This window comes from Pipistrellus kuhlii, unplaced genomic scaffold (genome assembly GCF_014108245.1).
Source record: "Pipistrellus kuhlii isolate mPipKuh1 unplaced genomic scaffold, mPipKuh1.p scaffold_m20_p_66, whole genome shotgun sequence".
Classification (NCBI taxonomy): domain Eukaryota; kingdom Metazoa; phylum Chordata; class Mammalia; order Chiroptera; family Vespertilionidae; genus Pipistrellus; species Pipistrellus kuhlii.
In genome coordinates this window covers 93,338-117,044 of record NW_023425569.1, presented here as the reverse complement: position 1 = coordinate 117,044, position 23,707 = coordinate 93,338, and the positions used below count along the sequence as shown (strand labels likewise).

General features: G+C 44.6%; 1 protein-coding gene across 1 annotated transcript in view; it reads left to right on the top strand.

Moving 5' to 3' along the window:
- The window catches only part of UGGT1 (UDP-glucose glycoprotein glucosyltransferase 1), a 152,944-nt gene that overhangs the window by 116,772 nt on the left and 12,465 nt on the right, over positions 1-23,707 (top strand). Inside the window, 12 exon segments of the mRNA XM_036420289.1 lie at positions 702-804; positions 1,559-1,638; positions 2,789-2,978; positions 7,097-7,255; positions 8,369-8,454; positions 9,897-9,981; positions 11,759-11,847; positions 12,275-12,379; positions 13,814-13,898; positions 15,070-15,252; positions 15,750-15,910; positions 17,074-17,188. Coding sequence (XP_036276182.1) covers positions 702-804; positions 1,559-1,638; positions 2,789-2,978; positions 7,097-7,255; positions 8,369-8,454; positions 9,897-9,981; positions 11,759-11,847; positions 12,275-12,379; positions 13,814-13,898; positions 15,070-15,252; positions 15,750-15,910; positions 17,074-17,188 — 1,441 coding nt within the window.

Genomic DNA, 23,707 nt, shown 5'->3' with positions numbered 1-23,707 from the left:
TGTGCTGCTCACCCAGCCCGGGCGGTCAGGGGTGACAGACTGGCGTTCCAGCTAGAATGAGGCCTCTCCTGCCTCCCTTGCTGTGTCTCCTAAAGCCCCAGGTTGCCAGTGGGTGAAACTTCCGTCTCCTTGCTCGTATCTTTCCATGGCCAAGATCGTGCATCCTGAGCAAGAACTTGTCTTTCTGGAACAGCAGTGCCAACCTTTTGACCTCAGGGTTGGCAACCACCGCTCTAGAACTGACCCCTTCATGAATCTTAGACAATTAAAATGCCTAATGTAAACTCTGTGACCATACAAATTAGAACTAAAGAAATTCTTTTTATTGGGTTTGTGTTAATATTTGCTTTATATCAGAAGTCACTTACTCTCCCAAGCACGGAAGTCTGAATTATGGGCGTGTGCGTCCTTGCCCTAACGAGTGCCTCTGGCCCAGCCCAGACTTCGGACAGCACATCCGCCGAAACAGGCCCCAGGACCCCCGTGTTCATGATGGGTGACCCTTGCGTTCCTTGGCATTAGCTCTGCTCACCACCAGGGGCCTAGTTCTAGAGATGAGGTATTTTTGAAATGCTAAGAGGACTGATAAATTATATTGGGCTCTGCCCTACTTTTTGCCCCTCCAAACCCCTGCAGCAAGACAAATTAACTTGATTTCTTGTTTTCTTCCAGATTAATGCTTTATCTTTTGATCTCTGTAGTGCAATTAAACTGAAGCCAAAAGAAGGGGAGACGTACTTTGATGTCGTGGCCATCATTGACCCTGTCACCAGAGAATCACAGAGACTGGCCCCACTGCTCTTGGTATGCACAGCGCAGGGCAGTCATGCCGTGCTCCTGTGAAGTGACTGCATGCCAGTTGCTCGCTGAGGTCTCAGTGCCCCTTAGTTATCTGCAGAGGCATTGGAGACCCCGGAGGGCCTCGTAGGCAAGTGCATGTCTTCACGCAGAGTGGCACAGCTCTCCAGCAGCTTCATAACCTCAGCTGGCCCAGCATGTACTGAAGAGAAAAAAGTATCCTTACTTAGAGCACAACGTCTTTGAATTAAATTGATTGTGCCATACTGTAATTTATGATGATGAAGAGCTAAAAAGGAAAAAGAACTTTAGTTTATCATTTTCCCTTTTATAACTAGCATGTCTTAGATATGTATAAGACATTGCAGTTTTGAGAACATTTGAAAGAGCTCTGCCTAAAAGACCGTTGCTTCAACTTGTTAAAGTTGTGGGGGTTTTTAAAGATAAAGTTTTAATGAAGTGTAATGAACTAACCTTCTGTTGTGAGTATTTGTGTGCACATGTTCTCATACCACAGTGTGTAAGCTGCACCGAGGGGTTTTTAAAAATGCTGCTGCTTCACACCTGTGTAGGGATCGTGGCTGCAGTGGCTGTGGCGTGCGTGTGTGCATGCCTGTGTGTGCCTGTGTGTGTGTGCGTGCACGCGTGTGATTTAGATTGTGCACTAGAGTGTGTCTCTTTTCTTGAGATGTTAAGAAATGTTTTGTCTTTTAATAGCAAGAGATAAATTTATGTTTTGTCATCTGGTTTGCTCTTTCAGGTGTTAACTCAGCTGATCAACATGAATCTAAGAGTATTTATGAACTGCCAATCTAAACTTTCTGACATGCCTTTAAAAAGGTAAAGCAAGCTCTTTAAGAAATCAATAGCTGACAAACATCTAAAAGCTGGGTTTATAAGAGGGTGGTTATATTTGAAAAGATCACATACTGAATGCTTAGCTTTGCTAGCTCCCTGCTCTAATCAGAAGTTGTAGGACTCCCTGTGGGTGTGGGTGTGGGTGTCGGTGCACTTCTGTGAGCTGTGCTTCCCCCCTCATTGATCAGAATCATACCGTTGTCTAATTTTGGACCGTTTGGTCAGTGTGCTGCACTGAGAAGACTTGTCCGTGCATCTTCACCGTTACTCCGCTGGGAGGGACGTGCGGAACTCCTGCGGCTCCTGCGTGCCTCTCCAAAGGCGGCGCTTCCTCGGCGTGTGACTGTCATGGAAGATACACAGCAGCTAACAGTCACAGGATGACACGTGTTGGGGCTGGGGAAATTTCTAATTTACAGATATGCTGTGGTCTATAGGTTAGGTTCTAGGTGAGTTTATTTTTTTACCAGAGGCCCAGTGCATGGTGAGGTCCTGCCGGCCCGCCCCGATAACGGGGCCCCCCAGGGAAGGGGACGCGGGAAGTTGGCCGGCTGGTCTCCCGGTTGAGAAACACATTGATTGGTTGCCTCCTGCACGAGCCTGGACCAGGGCCCCGGCCAGAGAGGAGCCTGCAACTGGATAACATGAGTCAAACCCAGAACCCTTTGGTCCACAGGCTAACACTCTATCCACTGAGCCAGACTGGCTAGGGCTGATTCTCATTGAATTTAAACAGTGTTTGAAAGAGACAAAAGAGTTCCCAGCTCCCCCCCATTTCCCTTGTTCAGGAGAAATGTTCAAATTATCACAGTGTTTTCAGGGTGATCTGACAGCCAGTCACCTTTTAGGACTTTGTAAGGTAAAAGTGAGTTTTCTCACTGAAGAAAGGCAAACGCCCAGGAAATGCGTACAGCCCTGAAAGCAGCACCCACATCCGCCAGGAGGGGTGGCCTCCCTCCCAGCCTCTTCCTCCGGCTCCGCTTTGCATCTTCCACAACCACAGGAGGCCAGTTTGGTCAAGGAACAGTGTGGGCTTTGTTATAAGCCCGTTTACCTTTATGGAGACCTGTAATCTTAAGGACTGTGGTTGTATTTTTTTTTTTTAAACTAACACTTTTCTTTTTAATTTCAGCTTTTACCGCTATGTCTTAGAACCAGAGATATCTTTTACTTCAGACAATAGTTTTGCTAAGGGTCCAATAGCCAAATTTTTGGATATGCCACAGTCTCCTCTGTTCACTCTGAATTTGAATACACCTGAGAGTTGGATGGTAGAGTCTGTCAGAACGCCGTATGATCTGGATAACATTTATTTAGAAGAGGTAAGCATGTTAGTGCACCCAAGTGTTAATCACGTGAGAACGTGCTTTAGGTGTAATGGGGATAGTCCCTGACTGAACAGACTGGGTCACCATCTAGTCAGGCCTTTGGGATGTCAATATTCAGGTGTAATTATATTCTTTAAAATAATAGCTTCATTGAGATCTAATTCCCATACCATAAAATTCACGCTTTTAAAATGTATAGCTGAGTAGTTTTAATATATTCACAGAGCCCTGTAACCAACATCACTGCCTGATTATAGGATGTTTCCGCCCCCCTTAAGGAAACTCCACGCCGTTAGCAGGCACTCTCTTTCCTCCTGGCCGCCACCACTCTGACCTCTGTTTCTGTGGATTTGCCTGTTCTGACATTTCATCTAAGTAGAATCATATTTTTATGACTGCCTTCTTTCACTTTAAATTTATTTTCAAGATTCATCCTTATCGTAGCATATGTTAGCACATTGCCAGGTAATTTATTGCCGGATAATATTCCCTAGTATGGATAGACCCCATGTCAGTTATTTAGTCAGTGGTAGACATTTGGGTTGCTCCTACTTTTTGGCTATTATGATTAATGCTGCTATGAACATCCATGCACAACTTTTATAGATATGCTTTTATTGCTCTTGGGTATATACTTAGGAGTACAATTGCTAGATCATATGATAACCCTGTTTGATCTTTTGAAGGATTGCTGAGCTGTTTTCCAAAGTGACTATACCATTTTCCATTCTTGACCCAATGATAAATGATGATAAACATTTTTTAATGTGTTTAATGGTCATCTGTATACCATCTTTGAAGAAATCTGTATTCAAATCTTTTGCCTATTTTTTAAAAATTGCTTGTCTTTTTGTTAAATTGTAAGAGTTCTTTATGTAGCCCGGATACTGTCCCTTATCAAATACATTATTGGCAAATCAGTTTTTTTTCATTCCATGGGTTACCTGCGAAACACAGACATTTCAAATTTGATGAAATCTGACTTACCTGTTTTTTCTTTTGTTGTATTTGCGTCTGATGTTCTACTTGAGAAACCATTGTTTAATACCAGGTCACAAAGATTTGCTCCTATGTTTTCTTTTAAAACTTCCAAAATTTTAAACTCTTAAATTTATGTCTTTGATTTATTTGAGTTATTTTTGTGTATAGCTTTATTCTCTCAGTGGATTTTCATTTGCATCATTTATTGAAAAGACTGTCCTTTCCCCAACTGAATGGTCTTGGCACATTTGTTGAAGATGAATTAATCCTAAGTGTGAAGATTTGATTCTAGATTCTCAGTTCCATTCCATTGACCTGTGTGTCTGTCCGTAGGCCAGCACCACATGTCAGTGCCACATGGCTGTGGAATGAGTTTTGAAATGGCTTGTGTGAGTTTTCTAATTTTGTTTCTTTTTCAAGTTTATTTTGGCTCTTTTGATTTTGGAATCAGCTTGTTAATATCTGCAGAAAAGGCTGTGAGAATTTGATAGGAATTACATTAAATCCCTCAATTTGGAGATTTGCCATTTTATTTTATTTTTAAATATATTTTATTGATTTTTTACAGAGAGGAAGAAAGAGGGATAGAGAGTTAGAAACATCAATGAGGGAGAATCATCGATCAGCTGCCTCTTGCACACCCCCTACCGGGGATGTGCCCGCAACCAAGGTACATGCCCTTGACTGGAATCGAACCCGGGACCCTTCAGTCCGCAGGCCGACGCTCTATCTACTGAGCCAAACCGGTTTCAGCCGGAGATTTGCCATTTTAACAATACAGTGTTCTCGTCTATGAATATGGGCTGATTTTTTTCTTTAAGTCTTTAATTTCTTTCAACAATATTTTGTAGTTTTAGTATATACAAACCTGCATAAGATCATGTCACCTGCACATAGGGGTAATTTTACTTCTTTCTTTCCAAACCGGATTTCTTTCATTTTCTTGCCTAATTGGGAAATTTAAAAATTACTAATTCAATCTCTTGTTATGGGCCTATTTAGATTTTCTTTTTTAGCTTGTCAGTTTCCAGAGTTTTTATATCTTAGGAATTTATCTTTCTACCAAGGCTATCTAACTTGTTGGCATACACTTATTCATAACATTTTTATAAAGCCTTTTAATTTTAGTACCAATGTCTCCTGTTATCTTGCTAACTTCAGTAAATTGGCTCCTGTCTCTTTTTTTCCTGGTCATTCTAGCTAAAAGTTTGTTCAGTTTGTTGATATTTTTGAAGAACCAGCTTTTGGCTTCACTGATTTTTCGCTGTGTTCTGTCTTCTTGGGAATTGGGAGATCAGAACTTAAAAATAGCCACCAAAGGATTTCTGCCTTTTTCGTTGGGTTAAACAAGCCTGGTTTCTTTAAGAAGGTCCTTTAGCCACTGAGTTAGGGAAGCGTGTTTGTGTGTGCACACTTACTGCATTCCCCCCCGCATCCTGTCGACCATAATTTTAAGAAGTAGGAAGTAGAGTCTGTGCTCCCGAGGAACCAGCTTTTACTGAAGAGGCTATGAAACAGCCACAAGCAGCACTGCAGAGCAGTACACGGAGGCACAGAATCTGGTGCAACACAAGGTTTCCTCCATGTCTTCAGAGCCTGGGTGCTCTTGTCTGTTATGACTAGAGGCCCGGGGCACAGATTCATGTACCCTCTCTCAATCCAGGACCCTTCAAGGAGGGTGTGGAATTGCAGGTTTCGGCTCTAGTATACATAAAAGATCTTTAGTTAATCTCTTCCTGCCCTCCCTCTTCCCCCCTTTCCTCTCAGATTCAACAGTCTGTTCCATGTTTCCATGCCTAGTGTCTGCCCCCTGGTGGTCAGTTTGCATCATAGCTAACAGTCGAACGGTCACTTAGGCTTTTATATAGAGAGACTGGAGGCCCAGTGCATGAAATTCGTGCAAGGGGCTCAGCTCTCTCGGCCCTGGCTTTGTCCAGAAGGTTGTCCGGAAGGACATCCAGAAGGTCGTTTGGCTGTCTGGTCTAATTAGCATGTTATGCCTTTTTTATTATGGATTATGTTTTAAATTTATCTTTATTATTGAAAGTATTACAGATGTCTCCCTCCTTTTGTCCATTAACCTGCACCACCTCATACATGTTCCCCACCCAGGCCTTCACCAACCTACTGCCTGTGTCCATGGGTTATCTAATTTGTTAGAATATCATATCTGCAGACAAGCTCTCTGGTTGATCTCTCCCACGCGCCCCCAAGGCTTTCTCTTGTTTCTCGGCATTGCACTGCACACGCGGGGCCTGGACTTGGTGAGCAAGTGGAGGCTTACCTCTTAGGTCTTGTTACTGTGCTTCTGGAATTGAGGTTAGCATTGCAGTGTTACTACACAGTGTCGCTCCAAAGGTGCATCAGTAGCATTAGCTCGATTACAAAGCCAAGCCTAGGGCAGAAACTCTTTAATAAGCAAAATCCAAGCTGTCCCAAGACACTGCAGCTATGTTTTCAGCAAGGAATCAATAACTTTGCCATTTGGTGTAGAACATGGATGATTCTATGCCATTATGGAGCCATTAGAACATTTTGGACATTTGCATGTAACATAGCAGTGTTTCCTACTGTAATCTGAAGGGCAAGATGAATTTGCATCTCTGATGTTTCTTGGATTTTTCCCATTGTTTCCACATTATCTTATATAAACGAATCCTTGCATGATTGTCTTTTCTATCTTCTCCACTGGTTAGATTTAGGTCTGTTCATTTGTTCGGCAGTTGGTATTCCATGCTTGCTCTGTACTATCTTTCTAGTTAGACTCTCCCCATCCTGCTTGTGGAGTAATCTCTTTTTTTTTTAAATCTCTTTTCAACCCAGTTTATAAAATGTATACTGTCTGCAGCCTCAGCCAGTGAAGTTACAGAACAGTCCTTCACCCTGGAGGCTCTCCCAGGCCCCAGGCAGGCGTGCCCCTCCCACACGTGACCCAGGCAACTGTGATGTGCTTTCTGTCACTGAAGTTGGCTCTTGTTTAATTTCTTATAAATGTGTCCTACCATATGCCACCCTTAAACGTGAGCCTCCATTCACTTTGCATCGTGCATTTTTGCTTCATCCATGTAGTTGCATGTAGTTGGTTTCTCTGTCCTGCCAAGTGGTCTAAGTGATGGAGTGTGGCGTTGCAGGTGGACAGCGTGGTGGCTGCCGAGTACGAGCTGGAGCACCTCCTCCTGGAAGGTCACTGCTATGACATCACCACCGGGCAGCCTCCGCGAGGCCTGCAGTTCACGCTGGGAGCTTCAGCCAGCCCCGTCGTCGTGGACACCATCGTGATGGCCAACCTGGTAACGACCCGTGCTCCGAGGGGGCCGCGCCTGTGCCTTCGGCACTGCAGTCTGAGGGCTTGATCCCCCAGTGGGTGTGCAGGAGGCAGCCAATCAAAGATTCATCAAGTGTTCTGAACATGAGTGAGATTAAAATTCATGCTGACTACATTGGTCAATATAGAAATCATGTTTAAAATCACAGGTTGTAGTTACATGTCGCTTTAGAAGACGTGCGGGAATGGTCCCCTCCAAAGCACATTGGAGCCTGCGCACGCGTCCGTGTCCCGCGGGCGGCGTGCAGCTTCCGCACGTCACACGCTCTTCCCGAGGGCGGCTGGGGGCTCTGGGCTGGCCTCGCTGTATTCTTCTGGTGTTTCTAATATGTAGACTTCTGTGGGTCGCACTGATTTGTTAGCTATCTTATTTTAAACACAGGTGACTATTTCAAAAAAGAAATAACTGTCCCTCAAAAGCAGGATATTGGTGTTTGAAAGAGAACTAAAATTTGTCTTTCTTTTTAAGCTAAGACAAGCTATTTAATGGCACCAGCAATACATGTACAACCTCCTTGTGATCATTTCTTTCAAATACAGATAAAGCAAACATTCTCCATTATTAAGCCACCAATTTCTCTTCCTAAAATTAACCATAATTCTTCTAGAATTTTCTATGTATTTGCATGCATATATGTAAGTATAAAATATGTACTTTTGTTTTGTGTGTTTGTACTGTATTGTAAACACTGTTCCATTGTTCTGCATCTTTTTAGATAACACTGCATATAGAGCTACCTCATTGTTTTTAAAAGCTGTAGAATGTTCCACAGAATACACATGACCCTAGTTGAGCAGTTGTCCAGGTGTGGTCTGGGAACCCTAGCAGATGCTCTCAGTGCGTCTCTTGGGGTCAGAGTTCCCTTCATCATAACAGGCGAGCTGCTCGAGGAGCGCCCTCACTCCCACAGACGGGCAGTGTGATGACGTCATTGCTCTGACAGCAGTGGAATGTATACACGTTTCTTACTTTTCCAACACGTTCTAAAGCGGGCTCAGGGTATAAATATATGCATTTTCAAGAGAATAACTCTGTTCTTGGACTCCTACTAAAATTTGTCTTTTCTTCTTATCCAAGGGTTACTTCCAGTTAAAAGCCAACCCAGGAGCTTGGATTCTCAGGCTGAGGAAAGGACGTTCCGAAGATATTTACAGGATCTATAGGTAGGATTAAGGGATGCACGTTGAATACTCATTGGCAGTTAGCCAGGTGTCGGAATGTAATTTATAACCCGGTGCTCCAGACGTCCTCGGGCCTCGCCCCCTCCCCCGAAGCCTGGCCTCTCCTCTGCGCGTACGAGCCTCCAGAGAGTCACCGCCTCCGGCCAGCCCGAGGCGGTGCCTGATGCCCAGGCTGTGCAGCGGGGCCATGTGGAACGGGCCGGGGTAGCCCTAGTTCCTCCCACGTGGACAGTCCTCGGAGGGACGTTGCAGGCAGCTGTGAAACAGCCACCCCTTGCCATCCTCCCATCGGGCTGCACAGCAGGGTCAGTGGGTGTGGTTCTCTGCCTGGGAGGTACCAGATTCTACCGGCTTCCATGTGCTTGCGTCATTCCACACAGCTGCCTCGGAAAGAAGCCCAGCATTGGGCAGGCCTCCTGAAGGCCGCGCTCCCACATGGCCGCGGTGACAGCCAGCTCTCTCCGAGCCGCTCCGCACGCCCTCGGGCACCGCGCGCGCTGGACCGGAGGAGAGAGGGCCTTTAGGTCCCGTTTTCTTTCTGCTGCCACAGCCCTGTCAGTCACCCTGTGAGAAATCGCCACCTCGGGAAGGAGGGGGGAGGTGTGGGACAGTCAGACTTTCCCACCCCACAGCCTGTTCCTGACCCCGGGTGCAGTGCACAGGCCTGTGAGCTTCGCCTTCGCCGGGTCCTCTGCGGGGCCTGGAGTAAGGCCCAGGGCATTTCCGCAGGAGCAGGGGTTTGGCTTTAAAGTTTGCAACAAATGACTTCGTTTAAAAATTAACTGCCTCGACTAAGGTGAGGTCCGGTCCTGCTGTCGCAGTGGAAATTGGTGGTGAATTAGGCAAAGGCTTCCTCTCGGTGTATATAGGACAGGGCTTCCGTGGCGCTGGTTCGCACGGCCTCTTGCTGTCTGCTCTGAGCTCCCTGGCGCCGGCCGGACCGGTGTTTCTTGCCCGGGACATGAAGACTCCTCCGCTATAACAATTCTTCATTATCAACAGTAGTTCTCTCCCAGCAGTAGATGTCTCCCCCAAATAGGATTTCACACAACTGGGATCTGCCATAAGATCTGCTTCTCTGTTTTCCTAAACCACGGTCCTCCCGTGCCCTGTCCCTGGCCACGTGCCTCCCTGGCCCCGGCTTCCTCTCTCCCTGGCTTTCGCATCTCCGGGAGGAGGTGGGGGTGGCCCTGGCGCTCTTCAGCCACTCAGGAAGGAAGTCTGGGTTGTGGCAGGCAGGATGCACGGGTCTAAAGGTAGAGACTTTGGCAAGTGCTTCTGCTACCATGAAGGGCTTCCTGCAGGTCATGAAAACAAATTTGTTCTGAAAAACTCCTCTATGCTCAAGTGAGGGCAGACATGGCGATGGGTGTCTGAGAGCTGAGGTGTGTAGCGTCCCGCTTACTGCTCCCTTTCTCTCTCAGCCATGACGGGACAGACTCTCCGCCTGATGCTGGTGAGGTTGTGGTCGTCCTCAACAACTTCAAGAGCAAAATTATTAAAGTAAAGGTGAGTTTGGTGTATGAAAGCAGCCACTCTTTTATGGTTGTTAAAAGGAGCAGGACTCTGGCATTCGGTAGATGATCTAAAATATGTATCGTGCCCGGCTGGTGTGGCTCGGTGGTTGAACGTCAGCCCATGAACCAGGAGGTCCTGTTTCGATTCCAGGTCAGGGCACAGCTGCCCAGGTTGTGGGCTCCATCCCCAGTAGAGGCATGCAGGAGGCAGCCAGTCGATGATTCTCATCATTGATGTTTCTATTTCCCCCTTTCCCTTCTTCTCTGGTCAGTTTTTTAATAAAATATATTAAATAAAAATATGTATCAGTCTACCGAATCTCAGAAGGAAGGTGGGGGTGGGGAGGAATTAACCAAAGAATTTATAAGTATAACCTCTGGACACAGGCAATGGCCTAGGCACCTGTAATACTTTCAACAATAAAGATGTAAAATTTAAAATTAAAATAAAACATACTGAAAAAATAAAAATAAATATCTTGAAACCAGCCCCAAACTTTGTGAGTTAAAGGATGTGTTAACTCCAATAATAGTCTATTATTGTGGTAGTCATTTCACAATGTGTGTGTAGACAAAATTGTCACATTATATACCTTAAATTTATACAATGTTATTTGTCAATTATGTCTCAGTAAAGCTGAGAGGGGAAGAAAAAGAAACCCAAGACTGATTCATCATTGGAATTTCACTGTCATGTTTATAGAAATGCAGCTTGAAGTACAAAATGTCTTTTCCAAATAGCATTTGCGACTTGCTTCAGCCGAGAGCCCACCTTCTGGGTCATCTCAATGAGCAATAGAAGTCTCATTTCAGATAAAATGTTTTCATAGACATTGTAGTGCAGATACGCCATAGTTTACGTGGTTATTCATAATTTTATTCTCAGAAAATTGGGGATAATGTCAATGAAAATTTCAATAGTTATAAATGGTAGCTCATTTAACTTCTTTTCACTACTTTCTATTCTCAGAATGTTAAAGTTGTCTTTTTTATTATTGATTTTTACAAAGAGGAAGGGAGAAGGATAGAGAGTTAGAAACATCGATGAGATCAGCTGCCTCCTGCACACGCCCCACTGGGAATGTGCCCGCAACCAAGGCACATGCCCTTGTCCGGAATTGAACCTGGGACCCTTCAGTCCACAGGCGATGCTCTATCCACTGAGCCAAACCGCTTAGGGCTTTTAAAGTTCTTAGTGCCTTAAATTCAAAGGTCTTATGGAGTAACTAGTTTTATTGCACTTTGCTTCATTGTGCTTCACAGATTTTGCGTTTTTACAAATTGAAGGTGAGCCCCTCCACCAGCAAACAGATTACGCCTCACTTTGTTGAGCAGCTCCTCGCTTTCCTGTGCTGGTCAGGAACTGAGCCCACAGCTCTCACCCAGGAAGCCTACCCAGCCGCACATCAGGCGGCGCCAGCCTCCCGCCGCCGCCCAGCGGCTCCGGGCCCCCCCGGCAGCTGGCTCTCGGCGGTGGACCACACTGCCAGCTTCCCTCAGACTGTGTTTCCTGCACAATTGTTGGAGGGGTTTTTGTCCATTTTGCAAACTGAACACAGCTATTGTCTAATGAAAAGGGGTTGCTGTCTTTTCACTTCAGGTTTTGTGTGATGTGATTAAGAAATTTCTGTTGAGTACGTGGAGCCTCGGGGTGGCTGTGCTGCTTCTGGGAGAATTAATCCCGGGGTTGGCTGGCAGTACCCACAGTGGACGTCAGTTTAATGCCTGTTAAGCCACAGGAGGACTGAGTCCGTCATCCATGATTGCAGGTCCAGAAGAAGGCAGACAAGGTGAATGAAGACTTGCTGAGTGATGGAACTAATGAGAATGAATCTGGATTCTGGGATTCCTTCAAATGGTAAAAAAAAAAAAAAAAAAGAAGAAAAAAAAAGCTCTTTCTTAGGAAAACAGACACAGCTTCCTCCCTCTCTGCTAACGTCTGTCTTAGACCTTCCAGGTGCGGTCCTGTGTGTGCAGCCAGAAATGGCCCTTCCGTTCGTGGGCACGCTGCGGCCTGGGGATGAGCCCTCCTGTTCTTGCCCCTCAGCTGTCTTGGCAGGGCTGGCGGGCCTGGCTCAGGCTCCTGTCCGCTGAGCTAGCTTGCTGCTGTATGCTGTCCTGTCCTGCAGCTGCCCCTCTCCTCGTCCGGCGGGCGGGGCCCTGCTCCTGGTCCCGCTGCGCCACTTGCTAGGGAAGGCGGGGACTGTGGGCCCATCTCCCGCTCCGCTTCACGGCTGCTGTCTGAGCAGTGCCCTTCGGTGCTTGTTCCCCTTTTATGATTATAGGGGCTTCACGGGAGGGCAGAGGACCGAGGAAGTGAAACAAGACAAGGACGACATGATTAATATCTTCTCCGTGGCCTCGGGTCATCTCTATGAAAGATTTCTCCGGTTAGTCCTGTTGGTGTTTTCCGTATGAATGTATGCGTGAATTTGTCACCGTGCTCTCATTGGGAGAGGAAGTGCTCCGTGCACTCTGCCATCATACTCTGTGCCTCGGAGCACTCCGAGGCTGCGAGAGATTTCCGCAGAGTTGTTTTGATCTGACTAGCAGCACAGACTGAAGCTCTACAGTGAAAGCATATGTGTGGCTCTTGCACGGCTGTAACCCTTTAGTATCATTGTGCACATACAGAGAGGGGGTTAAACTGCCCCCTAAGCATTCCTTCAACCAGCAATTAGGAGGTGAACATAGATACCAAATGTGGGATAGGACCATGGACCTGTCTTTTAAAGACTCTTGGGGTTTGAGAGCTGCCGTGGACCTGCTTTATAGACAGCTAGAGACTCAGGCTGAGGGGCCCTGGCTGGAGCTGGTTGCCCGGGGGTTGCCTGGGGAGGTCCTGAGGAGTGCCCTGTCTGAGGCACTGTCCGAATGCAGGTTCTTGTGGCTTTAATATTCCACTGCAGACCCAGTGCAGCAAGTCATCAGAACGTCGTTTCACTTATGTCTTAGACCTCCTATTTCCAAGAAACAATATCTGACCAAAACAGTAAAGCCAGATGTTACCGTAGAAACAACTAAATTTAATTAAAATCCTTGACTCCAGTATTTTTTAATACTTAATTTTTATCTTAATTCATTTCACATACAGACTAAAAATAGGCATTGTTTGACATTTGGTTGCATATTAATTCACAAAAACCTCCCAGCAGTCTTGTGAGTTTCCCATTTTACATTAATATTTTTATTGCTTTCAGAGAGGAAGGGAGAGAGAGAGAGAGATAGAAACATCAATGATGAGGGAGAATCGTTGATTGGCTGCCTCCTGCACCCCCCACTGGGGATGGAGTCCATACCCGGGCATGTGTCTTGACCGGAATTGAACCTGGGACCCTTCAATCCGCAGGCCGATACTCTATCCAGTGAGCCAAATTGGCTAGGGCTCAAAGTGTATTTTTGTTTTTACAGTAGGGAATCCTGGGTCTGTAACCATCTGCCGCTCACACACCCCCCCCCCCCTTCTCCTCGCGGCCCCACAGGCTTGGAGACAGCGGGGCTTTAGGGGCGCAGTCAGTCAGCATAGCCTCTGTTTTCAGTTGTGTCATCACTGACATATCAGGTCACAGAGCAGTCTCTCTAGGAGGCAGCAGGCCCGAGCCCTTGGCCTTGATGGTGTACGTTTGTGGTGAGAGATGCCCCTCCTCACTCGGTGATGGGTTCACGCCGAGGAACGAGTGCCGCTCTCCATGGTGAGGGCCCTCTGAGTCTCAGGAGCCATCAGCTCGCTCTGCTGCGGAACTCTTGGAGGTCCGTCCTCACACTGGGGCTGCTGAGCTGAAAAGCACTGGAAGGTCATTAGTGTTCTTTCTTTTCTTGGGCAGCATAATGATGCTTTCCGTGCTGAAGAACACCGAGACTCCTGTGAAATTCTGGTTTCTGAAGAATTACTTGTCCCCCACATTTAAGGTTTGTTCCTCAGAAAAAAGGAAAACTCCTCCTTAAGGAGATATGTATAGTACAACACACTTCGTACTACTTCCATGTCATTTGCATAACTTACCATTTCTCCTTCTGTCGACTTCCCCGACTCAATCGCATGTTTCTGTGTTGATCATTCTTCCTTCCAGACGGATCTATTTGGGGGGCCGAGTGGTCATAAAACAACACAAAATCTTGTCTTCTTGGAAGCTTGGGTAACCCAGGCAGACAGCCTTGTCCTCTGCTCAGTGAGGTCACGTTCTCTTCTGCGATGGGCGGGCCCTGTACTGGGAGGACACCCTGGCTTCCTGCGGCTCCCAGCAGCCGCACAGCCGTGCCTCTCGGTGTCCGGCAGGGCCCTAGGAAGCCTTTCTGCTTGTTTATCCGTTAGCATTCGCCCCCAGTGGGCTCTTCGCTGTTACTCTGTGGAAGTTACTAAAGAGCTTTTAAGGCAGTCAGTACTTCCCTTCCAGATGAGTCTTCACTTCGTCCCCTCAAGACTCTTGTGTTTAGAATAGGAAAGGCTTAATGGCAGCCCATTTGTCCACAATGTTTGGGTTAGCGCGTCATTTCCTGGTTAGACCTAGAGGAGATGAAACAAGCCAGTTAGAGAGACAGTGCACTTGACCTCACGGACATGTGGGCTCTGAGAACACTATGAACCAACAGACAAAATGGGTCCCGATGCATGGAGCAGACGACATAGTGGGGAGATGGGAGGAGATTAGCCAAGAGCGGCTGTGCATAGCCCGGGGACCAGACCATGGGGGGAAGGCCTGGGTGCTGGCAGGGAAAAGGGGGGCGTCTGTAACAGGGCCGATAATAAAAAGTCCAGCTCGAAGAGTGCTTTACTGATGGAGTTTAGACAAGTGAAGTTCATTTCTCTTAAACACATCCACACAATGCCCATTAGTTGTCTGAAGGCTTTTCTTGAAGATGTCTGTCATTTCATGGAGTGTCCAGAAGTCACAAAGAAAGGGGATTTGGCAAAAGTTCGCATGTATTCTTTTATGTCTCACAAGTGGACCAGGGTCTGAGTTGTTCGGAGACCATTGGGGCTTGTTACTAAGTGTGTTTTGTGCCATAATTGTAACGGTTGTCTTCTGTTATGAAGCCGGTTTTCTCAAAGTGAGTGTGGTTGTTCCGTGTCTGGCCGTAGGAGTTTATACCTTACATGGCAAACAAGTACAACTTCCACTACGAGCTGGTCCAGTACAAGTGGCCGCGGTGGCTGCACCCGCAGACGGAGAAGCAGCGCACCATCTGGGGCTACAAGATCCTCTTCCTGGACGTGCTCTTCCCCCTGGTCGTGGACAAGGTCCTGTTCGTGGACGCCGACCAGGTGAGCGCCCGAGGCCGCCGTCTGCTCGCGCACCAGCTTCCTTTCCCACTGTGAATTACGGTCTTACTTTCCATCTCACATTACTTAGGGGATATGGAAAAGGAGCACCTAGAAGTGATCACTTTTAACATTTGCATTTGATGTGTTCTTTTTCTATTTTCTCCTATATCTTTGTTACATAGTTGTCATTACACCATGATTTTTATCTTAATTCATTTCACATACAAATAGACCTTGTTTCACATTTGTTTGCATATTAATTCACATAAACCTCTCAGCAGTCGTGTGAGTTTCCCATTTTACAGATGAGGCAGTGAGTCACACAGAGGCTGAGCAAATGAATCTGTGTATTTCTCCTCTCTGCGCCCAGCGCCACACAGAGTGTCTGCCTGTGAGGGAGGTGGTCGCTCCCCTGCAGCCCAGCTCCTTGCGGCCAGGATGCCAGGACGTGCTGTCTGCGAGGCTGTCTAACAGGTGACTTGTGACCTTCCCTCCAGATCGTACGGACAGATCTGAAAGAGTTAAGAGATTTCAATTTGGATGGTGCCCCTTACGGTTACACCCCGTTCTGTGACAGCCGGAAGGAAATGGACGGCTACCGGTTCTGGAAGTCCGGGTACTGGGCCAGCCACTTAGCTGGGCGCAAGTATCACATCAGGTACTGAGAGTGGGCTGCTCCCAGCTCTGGTTTTCTTTTCTTTAAATAAATGTTGTATTTTTAATACCGAATAGCTAATACACGAACATGGTTCATAAATAAGAATTATAAAAAAGTGTACAGTGAAAAAAAAGTGAATCCTGCCTCTATTCCCACCTGGTTTTTATTCCACAGCAGATAACCTCCTCTGTTAATTTACTGTATGTCCAATGGAATTCCATAATTCTTTTTTATTTATTTATTTTTTTTTATTTTTATTGATTTCAGAGAGGAAGGGAGAGAGAGAGATAGAAACATCAATGAAGAGAGAGAATCATTGATTGGCTGCCTCCTGCATGCCCACAAGGGGGATCAAGCCAACAACTGGGTCATGTGCCCTGACTGGGAATCGAACCATGACCTTCTGGTCTACACTTAACCGCTGAGCCACACCTGCCAGGCGGAATTTCTTAATTCTTACATGAACAACTCTGCCTTCTTTTTGCACAAAATATGAATTCTCTTTTATATAATATATACCATCCCATTTATAGTTTTATATTTATAGTCTTTTGCTATGACATTATTGCACTGGATAATTGCAGATATTGTTTTGCATGTTTCAGTGTAGCTGTGGGATAAGTTCCTAGAAGTGGAACTCCTGGGTCAGACCATGTGTGCATTTGATGTTTTCCCACTGCACATGGCATGGTGTTCTCATGGGATGGGATGGGAAGGTTGGAGCGTGGGCTCGCAGGGGGCAGCACACGGGTGAGGGTGGGCTTGCAGTGCAGCCCCTGCGAGTGGATGCTGGAATTATGATTTTAGTGCTCAGTTTGGCTTTGGTTCAGAAGAATGGTAGCACTTGTTTTTTGCCACTTGCAGCATTTAAAACAAGACATCTTGGACTAATGGTTATTTAGACCTATTTTATTACCTAATCTGCTGACATTTGTTAGAAGAGGTTAAGTTATTTCTTTTGGAAGGCAGTTAAATAAGAACAGTGACAAAGTGCACTTGTGGTGGTGAAATGTGGATTTGTAATAATTTTCTTAGCTGTCTTTGAGGGACACATACTGACCCTACGGTCCACTCTCAGGCCTCAGCTTACCTTCCAAATGGAAGCCGGTGGGGGCACATCCTGCCATGGTGCATGGTTGTAACAAATGGTCTTCTCTGTCCAGTGCACTGTATGTCGTTGACCTGAAGAAGTTCAGGAAAATAGCTGCTGGTGACAGACTCAGGGGACAGTACCAAGGTCTGAGCCAGGACCCGAACAGTCTTTCCAATCTTGACCAGGTAAGTGTGTTGTTGGGGGCGCGTGCAGTGCTGTGTCCCGAAATGGGGTGTTGGCTGCTCTGTGCTCCCGCTGCTGGGACAGTGCTCTGCTGCTTCGGGGGAGGAGTTGGGGTGGGGGCATGTCCACCTGTTCTCCTGAGCGGATGCTGGGGAACATCCTGGGCTCAGGGTTGCTGGAAGGGATGGGAGGAGGTGCTGGCCCCCTGAACATGCCCGGATCTTTTCAGTTTGTACCCAAGCTGCTTGGATATGTTTGTTCCTCTGCCTGTGAGGGTCAAGGAACTAACCAGCTCCAAGTCACAGTGTAGGGTGCAGTATCTCAGACTCCTTTTTCTGTCAGAAACATGGTGTTTGTTAAGACATTTAGCTGAGCTAAATACTGTTCATTGGTGCTAACCAATTTTCAGAGGTGAAATTATAGTTTAGATGTTATATATGGTTTCACATAATTTGTTTTACTTCAAAGTGTGCCTTAAACACATTTAAGCCTTTTTTTGTGCTGTATAGCACCCATAAAGAAAAGTGTACAAAACAAAAGTATGCACCTATTCATGTGCACTAATAAATCACCGCAGAGCAAATGCCCAGAGCAAATGCCCAGCATCCCAGAAGCCCCCCTTCTCTGACAAGTCTCGCCTCCTGACTGGTGGGTGGCCGTGTGACTGCTTTTCTGTAGAATGACTCGGACATACAGTACCATGTTTGCTATAAACTAAGCTTTCGTCTCCCTGTTTTTCCCTCCTGCCTCTCTGGCGTCATAAAGGATGAGCTCTTGTTCAGCGTTGTGTGGGAGATGCACCGTGTAGTGTGCATGTCGTGCACGATGCTTTGTGCACCTTGCATTCAGGGTGCTCTCCATCCCGGTCTGCCACAGGGAGTGCTGTGGTCACTCTCGCACGTGTCTGGGTGCACATGTACAGTTTTCAGTTGCAGATACAAATAGAATTGCTTGGTCATCAGACTTGTGTGTTTTTATCTTTACTAGATAATTCCAAACAGTTATCCAAAGTAGTTTTAATTTATACTCTCATCAGCTATATAAAAATTCCTGTCAATTCATGTTTGACCAATACTTGTTAGTGTATTAATTTGGTAGGTGTGAGCTGACATCCTTGTGGCTTTCAGTTGAAGAGTTTAATGCATCTGCACTTCATGTAATTATCAGTGAAATGGGATTTACATCTGCCATTTCCTATTTGTATCCTATATAGCCTCTTGTGTTCCTCACATCATTGCCTTTTACGTTGGATATTTTAATTCCTTTGTTCCTTTTGCTATACACTTTTGAATTATTTTCTTAGTGTTGTCTTGATGGTTATCATTGATAATTTAATTTATGACAGTCTAGTTTGGATTAATAACAACTTAACTTTAGTAGTATCCAAAAGCTTTGTACCCCCATACTGTTATTGTCATATAGTTTAGATGTTTACACGTATACGCCCATCAATACAGATTTATAATCATTGCTTTTCGTAGTTGTTTGTTTTCTAAATATATTTTATTTTTCAAATTTTAAATTCCTTATTGTTTGAAGTATTACATACAGTATGTTGCCTTTTCCCGCACTGAGCTTTCCCCGGCCACCCCACACCCCCAGCAAATGCCCTCACCCCCTGTTGTTGTGTCCATTGGTTGGGCTTATATGCATGCATACAAGTCCTTTGGTTGATCTCTCCCCCCAGCTCCCACCATCACCACCCACCCTCTGACTTCCCTCTGAAGTTTGCCGGTCTGTTTGCTGCTTCTCTCTCTCCGGATCTGTTTTTATTTATCAGTTTATGTTCATGATATCCCACAAATGAGTGCGATCATGTGATATTTATCTTTCTCTGACTGGCTTATTTCGCTTAGCATGATGCTCTCCAGGTCCCTCCATGCTCTTACGAATGGTAAGAGTTCCTTTTTTTTTTTTTTTTTTTTTTTTTTACAGCAATGTAGTATTCCTTTGTGTAGATGTACCAGTCCAGTTCTTTAATCCACTCACCTGCTGATGGGCATTTAGGCTGTTTCCAAATCTTAGCTATGGTAAATTGTGCTGCTACGAACACAGGGGTGCATATATCCTTTCTGATTGGGGTTTCTGTTTTCTTGGGATACATTGGGTCAAAAGGCAGTTCAATATTTAATTTTTTGAGGAAACTCCATGCTGTTTTCCACAGTGGCTGCACCAGTCTGCATTCCCACCAGCACTGCACAAGAATTACTTTTTTTCCACAACCTCGCCAGCACTTGTAGTTTGTTTATTTGTTTGTGATAGGCATTTTGATTTGCTTCTCTTGGATGATAAGTGACTTTGAGCATGTTTTCATATGAAATCTTTTGGCCTTCTGTATATCCGTCTTCAAAAAGTATCTATTTAAGTCCTTTGCCTATTTTGTTATTGTTTTTTTTTTTTTTTTTTTTTTTTATCTTCCTTTTGTTAAGATGTATGAGTTCCCTGTAAATTTTGGAGATTGGGCCCTAATCAGAGATAACATTGGCAAACACATTCTCCCATGCCGTGGGCTTTCTTGTTTTGTTGATGGTTTCTTTTGCTGTGCAGAAACCTTTTATTTTTATGTAGTCCCACTTGTTTATTTTCTCCTTAGTCTCCATTGCTCTAGGAGCAGTATCAGTAAAGATATTGCTACGACATATGTCTGATATTTTGCTGCTGATAGATTCTTGTAAGATTTTTTATGGTTTCCCTTCTTATGTTTAAGTCCTTTATCCATTTTGAGTTTGTTTTTGTGTATGGTGTAAGTTGGTAGTCTAATTTCATTTTTTTTTTAAATTTATTTTTATTTTTATTGATTTTTTACAGAGAGGAAGGGAGAGAGATAGACAGCTAGAAACATCGATGAGAAATACCGATCAGCTGCCTCTTGCACACCCCCTACTGGGGATGTGCTGTTTTTGTGTTTTTAAAAAAAATATATTTTATTGATTTTGTACAGAGAGGAAGGGAGAGAGATAGAAAGCTAGAAACATCGATGAGAGAGAGTCATCGATCAGCTGCCTCTTGCACACCCCCTATTGGGGATATGCCTGCAACCAAGGTACATGCCCTTGACTGGAATCGAACCCAGGTCCCTTCAGTCCCCAAGCCGACGCTCTATTCATTGAGCCAAACTGGTCTCGGCTAATTTCATTTTTTTGTATGTATCTGTCCAATTTTCCCAACACCATTTATTGAAGAGATTGTCTTGAACTCCATTATTTGCTCTTACCTCCTTTGTCAAATATTAGTTGAGTTAATAGGTTGGGTCAATTTCTGGGTATCTGTTCTGTTCCATTGGTCTATATGTCTGTTCTTGAGTCAGGACCAAGCAGTTTTGAGAACAGTTGCTTAGTAATACAGCTTGATAGCTGGTATTGTGATCCCTCCAACTTTGTTTTTTCTCAAGATTGCTATGGCTAATCTGGGTCTTTTTTTATTCCACATGAATTTTTGGAACGTTCATTTTAGATCTGAGAAATATGCCATTAGTATCTTAATGGGGATTGCATTGAATCTATAGATTGCTTTGGGTAGTATGTTGATTCTGCCAGTCCACGAACATGGTATATTCTTCCATTTGTTTATGTCTTCCTCTATCTCTTTTTTCAATATAGTCACCTCTACTCCTGGCCCAAGTATAGGTCTTTTACCTCCTTAGTTAAGTTTATTCTTAGGTATCTTAATTTTTTTGTTGGGATGGTAAATAGCCTTCACTTTGAAGTCTATTTTGTCAGATATAAGTATTGGTATGCCAGCTTTTTTTCTTTCCCTCTTGCCTAAAAAATATTTTTCCATCCCTTCACTTTCAGTCTGTGTGAGTCCCTTGTTCTGAGGTGGGTGTCTTGTAAACTGCATATATATGGGTCGTGTTTTCTAATGCATTTAGCCACTCTATTTCTTTTGATTGGAACATTTGGTACATTTATGTTTAAAGTTTTTATTGATAAGTATTCGTTTGTAGCCACTTCATTCTTTTTGCCTGTGTTCCTTTTTCCCTTTGTTGTTTTTGTTGTTGTTGTTATTTGTTTGTTTGTTTTCTTATTCTTTTAACAGCATTCCCTTTAGCATTTCTTGTATTGCTGGCTTGTAGTATTAAACTTCCTTAGCCTTTTTCTGTCCGTGAAGCTCCTGATTTCTTCTTCAATTTTGAATGATACCCTTGTTGGATAGAGTATTCATGGATTCAGGCCCTTGCTTTGCATCACTTTGTATACTTCATTCCATTCCCTTCTGGCCTGATGTGTTTCTGTTGATAAATCATTTATAATAGGAGATCCTTTGTAGGTAACTCTATGTCTCTCTCTTGCAACCTTTAAGATTCTTTTTTTGTGATTAACATTTGCCATTGTAATTGTGACATGTCTTAATGTGCGTCTTTTTGGGTTCATCTTGTTTGAGACTCTCTGTGCTTGTGTGACCTTCCCCAAATCAGGGAAATTTTCTGATTATTTCTTCAAATATGTTTTGCAATTCTTGTTCTTCTTTTTGTCCTTCTGACACCCCTATTATATGTATGTTGCTTTGTTTCACGTTGTCCTGAAGCTCCCTACAAGACCTGAGGCCCTGAACCTAACTGTCCCCTATACCTGGGCTCCTGAGCATTAAAGAGAAAAAATCAACATGATATAGAAAAATGTTAATTACATTTTTCTATATTCTAACCAAACAAGTGGTTAGAATAAGGTGGAACTTGGAGACATTGTAGAAAATAGGTCCCCCTTTCATCTATCGCTAATATCCCACCTTTGTGTGCCAATCCACCCAGCAGCATGAGCCTTGTTTCACACAGAGCTACTTCTTGCAAAGTGAGCACCGGATGTTGCTCTTCACCTTCTTGCGTGGATTGTCTTTGTAGGACACTCCAGGATTTTGCTTTTCCATGCACACAACACAGATATGATTAGTCAGTGTCCCATGGGGAATCTCTGGAAAATGATTGCGTGGGGTCATCGTTGAGGGCAAGGTTCCTTTTGTGGGTGGCTGATGTCCTGTATCCACCATTAAGTTGCAGGCAGTTTCTGAATATATCTGGTGAAATAAACTGGCTTTTTTGAAGCAGTTTGCTGCTTTGAAGCATACAAAATATAAGAATTATAACTGGTCCACATAAAAATTTTTATGAAAAGCTGCCGGGGCCAGTGGTAAATGACGACGAGACCGGTGAAGGTGGGTCATCTGGTCATTTTTGTCACAGCCACTGATATATTTATTACAGTCCTTCCCCAGCTGTGGCATCTGTATTTCTTGCACACTGTCATCTTCATTTCTTCTGTTTATTACTACATTTTGGGCTGGATCGTCATAGTTCAAAATAAATGTGATGGGCTTTCTATCGTGTCTAAACATGTTACACTTTCTTGACATAGATAGTGACTGTCACCCCTAGCAAATATTTTTACACTTTTCAGCAACTTAGGAAACTGCTTCCTATTTTGCTTAGGGTTCCCAAAATTCCTGTGTGTAATTCTGACAGTGCATATTTAGCAAGGGTTACAGAGTTGTAGAACCAGTCCATGACGAGCACATGAGATTTCTTTTCCATTGCACAGGAGGTCAGGAGACAAACAACTGTATTTCCTACTGCGCCCAAACCTTTAAAGGCATTGGTGAAGCACCAGTGTAGATTTCTGCATTCAAAATGTAGCCAGTCTCACCCTCACAGAGAAGGAAAGACTGGATGCCCCACTTTGTGGGCTTATCCTTGATACACTGCTTGATGGCCAAGCATTTTTTTGTTGGGATCATCCCCTCATCTAGGCTCACATGTTGCTTTGGCAGATAGAAGTAGAGAAACTTGGGGAGCAGACTTTCCAAGAAAGGCCCAATTTTATATATTCTATCTGTCTTATCAATATCTGTGTCTTCCTCATCAATTATGTGTAAAAAACTCCAAAGGGCCAAGAATCTGTCTCGAGTCATAACATTTTGAAATCGGGGAGTAAACCCAACAAAGTCAGAGCCCTCATTTGTCCAATAATCCCAATAGCTGGGCTTTATACATAAGTATTCCACATAGATCCTCAGTCCAAGAAAAGCCTTCGTTTCTTCCGCTGTGGTGTCCTTGAAATGTTTGGCTCTGGAGGAGTTGGGCTTTGCTATATGCAGTTGGTGGGCCCGGAGGTCGGTTTTCTCTGTCAAATTTTGCCAGAAAGTATCATCTGAAAACAAGGATAAAAAGTCAATCCATTCACTCTGCTCTGTGATAGGTCCAGGAATGTTCACTGGGCCTTTTCCATCCTTATTGAATTCTGTATTTGGTGATGCAGAATTCCTTGTGCAACCTTCATCACCACCTAGATCTCCCCCATCAGCTGTTTGAGGGACACACACCCCTTCTCTTACTATTGATCTTGCTCTAGATCTTTAAGGTTCAAGATTCTCCTCATCACTCAAGCTCTCGCTGTCTGTGTCACTTGAACTGAAAACGTGTTCGTGATACCTCAGAGTCTGAATCAACCAAAGTATCGATCACCTGTTGGACTGTGATAAGCTTAGACATACTTTGCTTTCCTGTTGAAGTGCTTGGTTCATCAGCT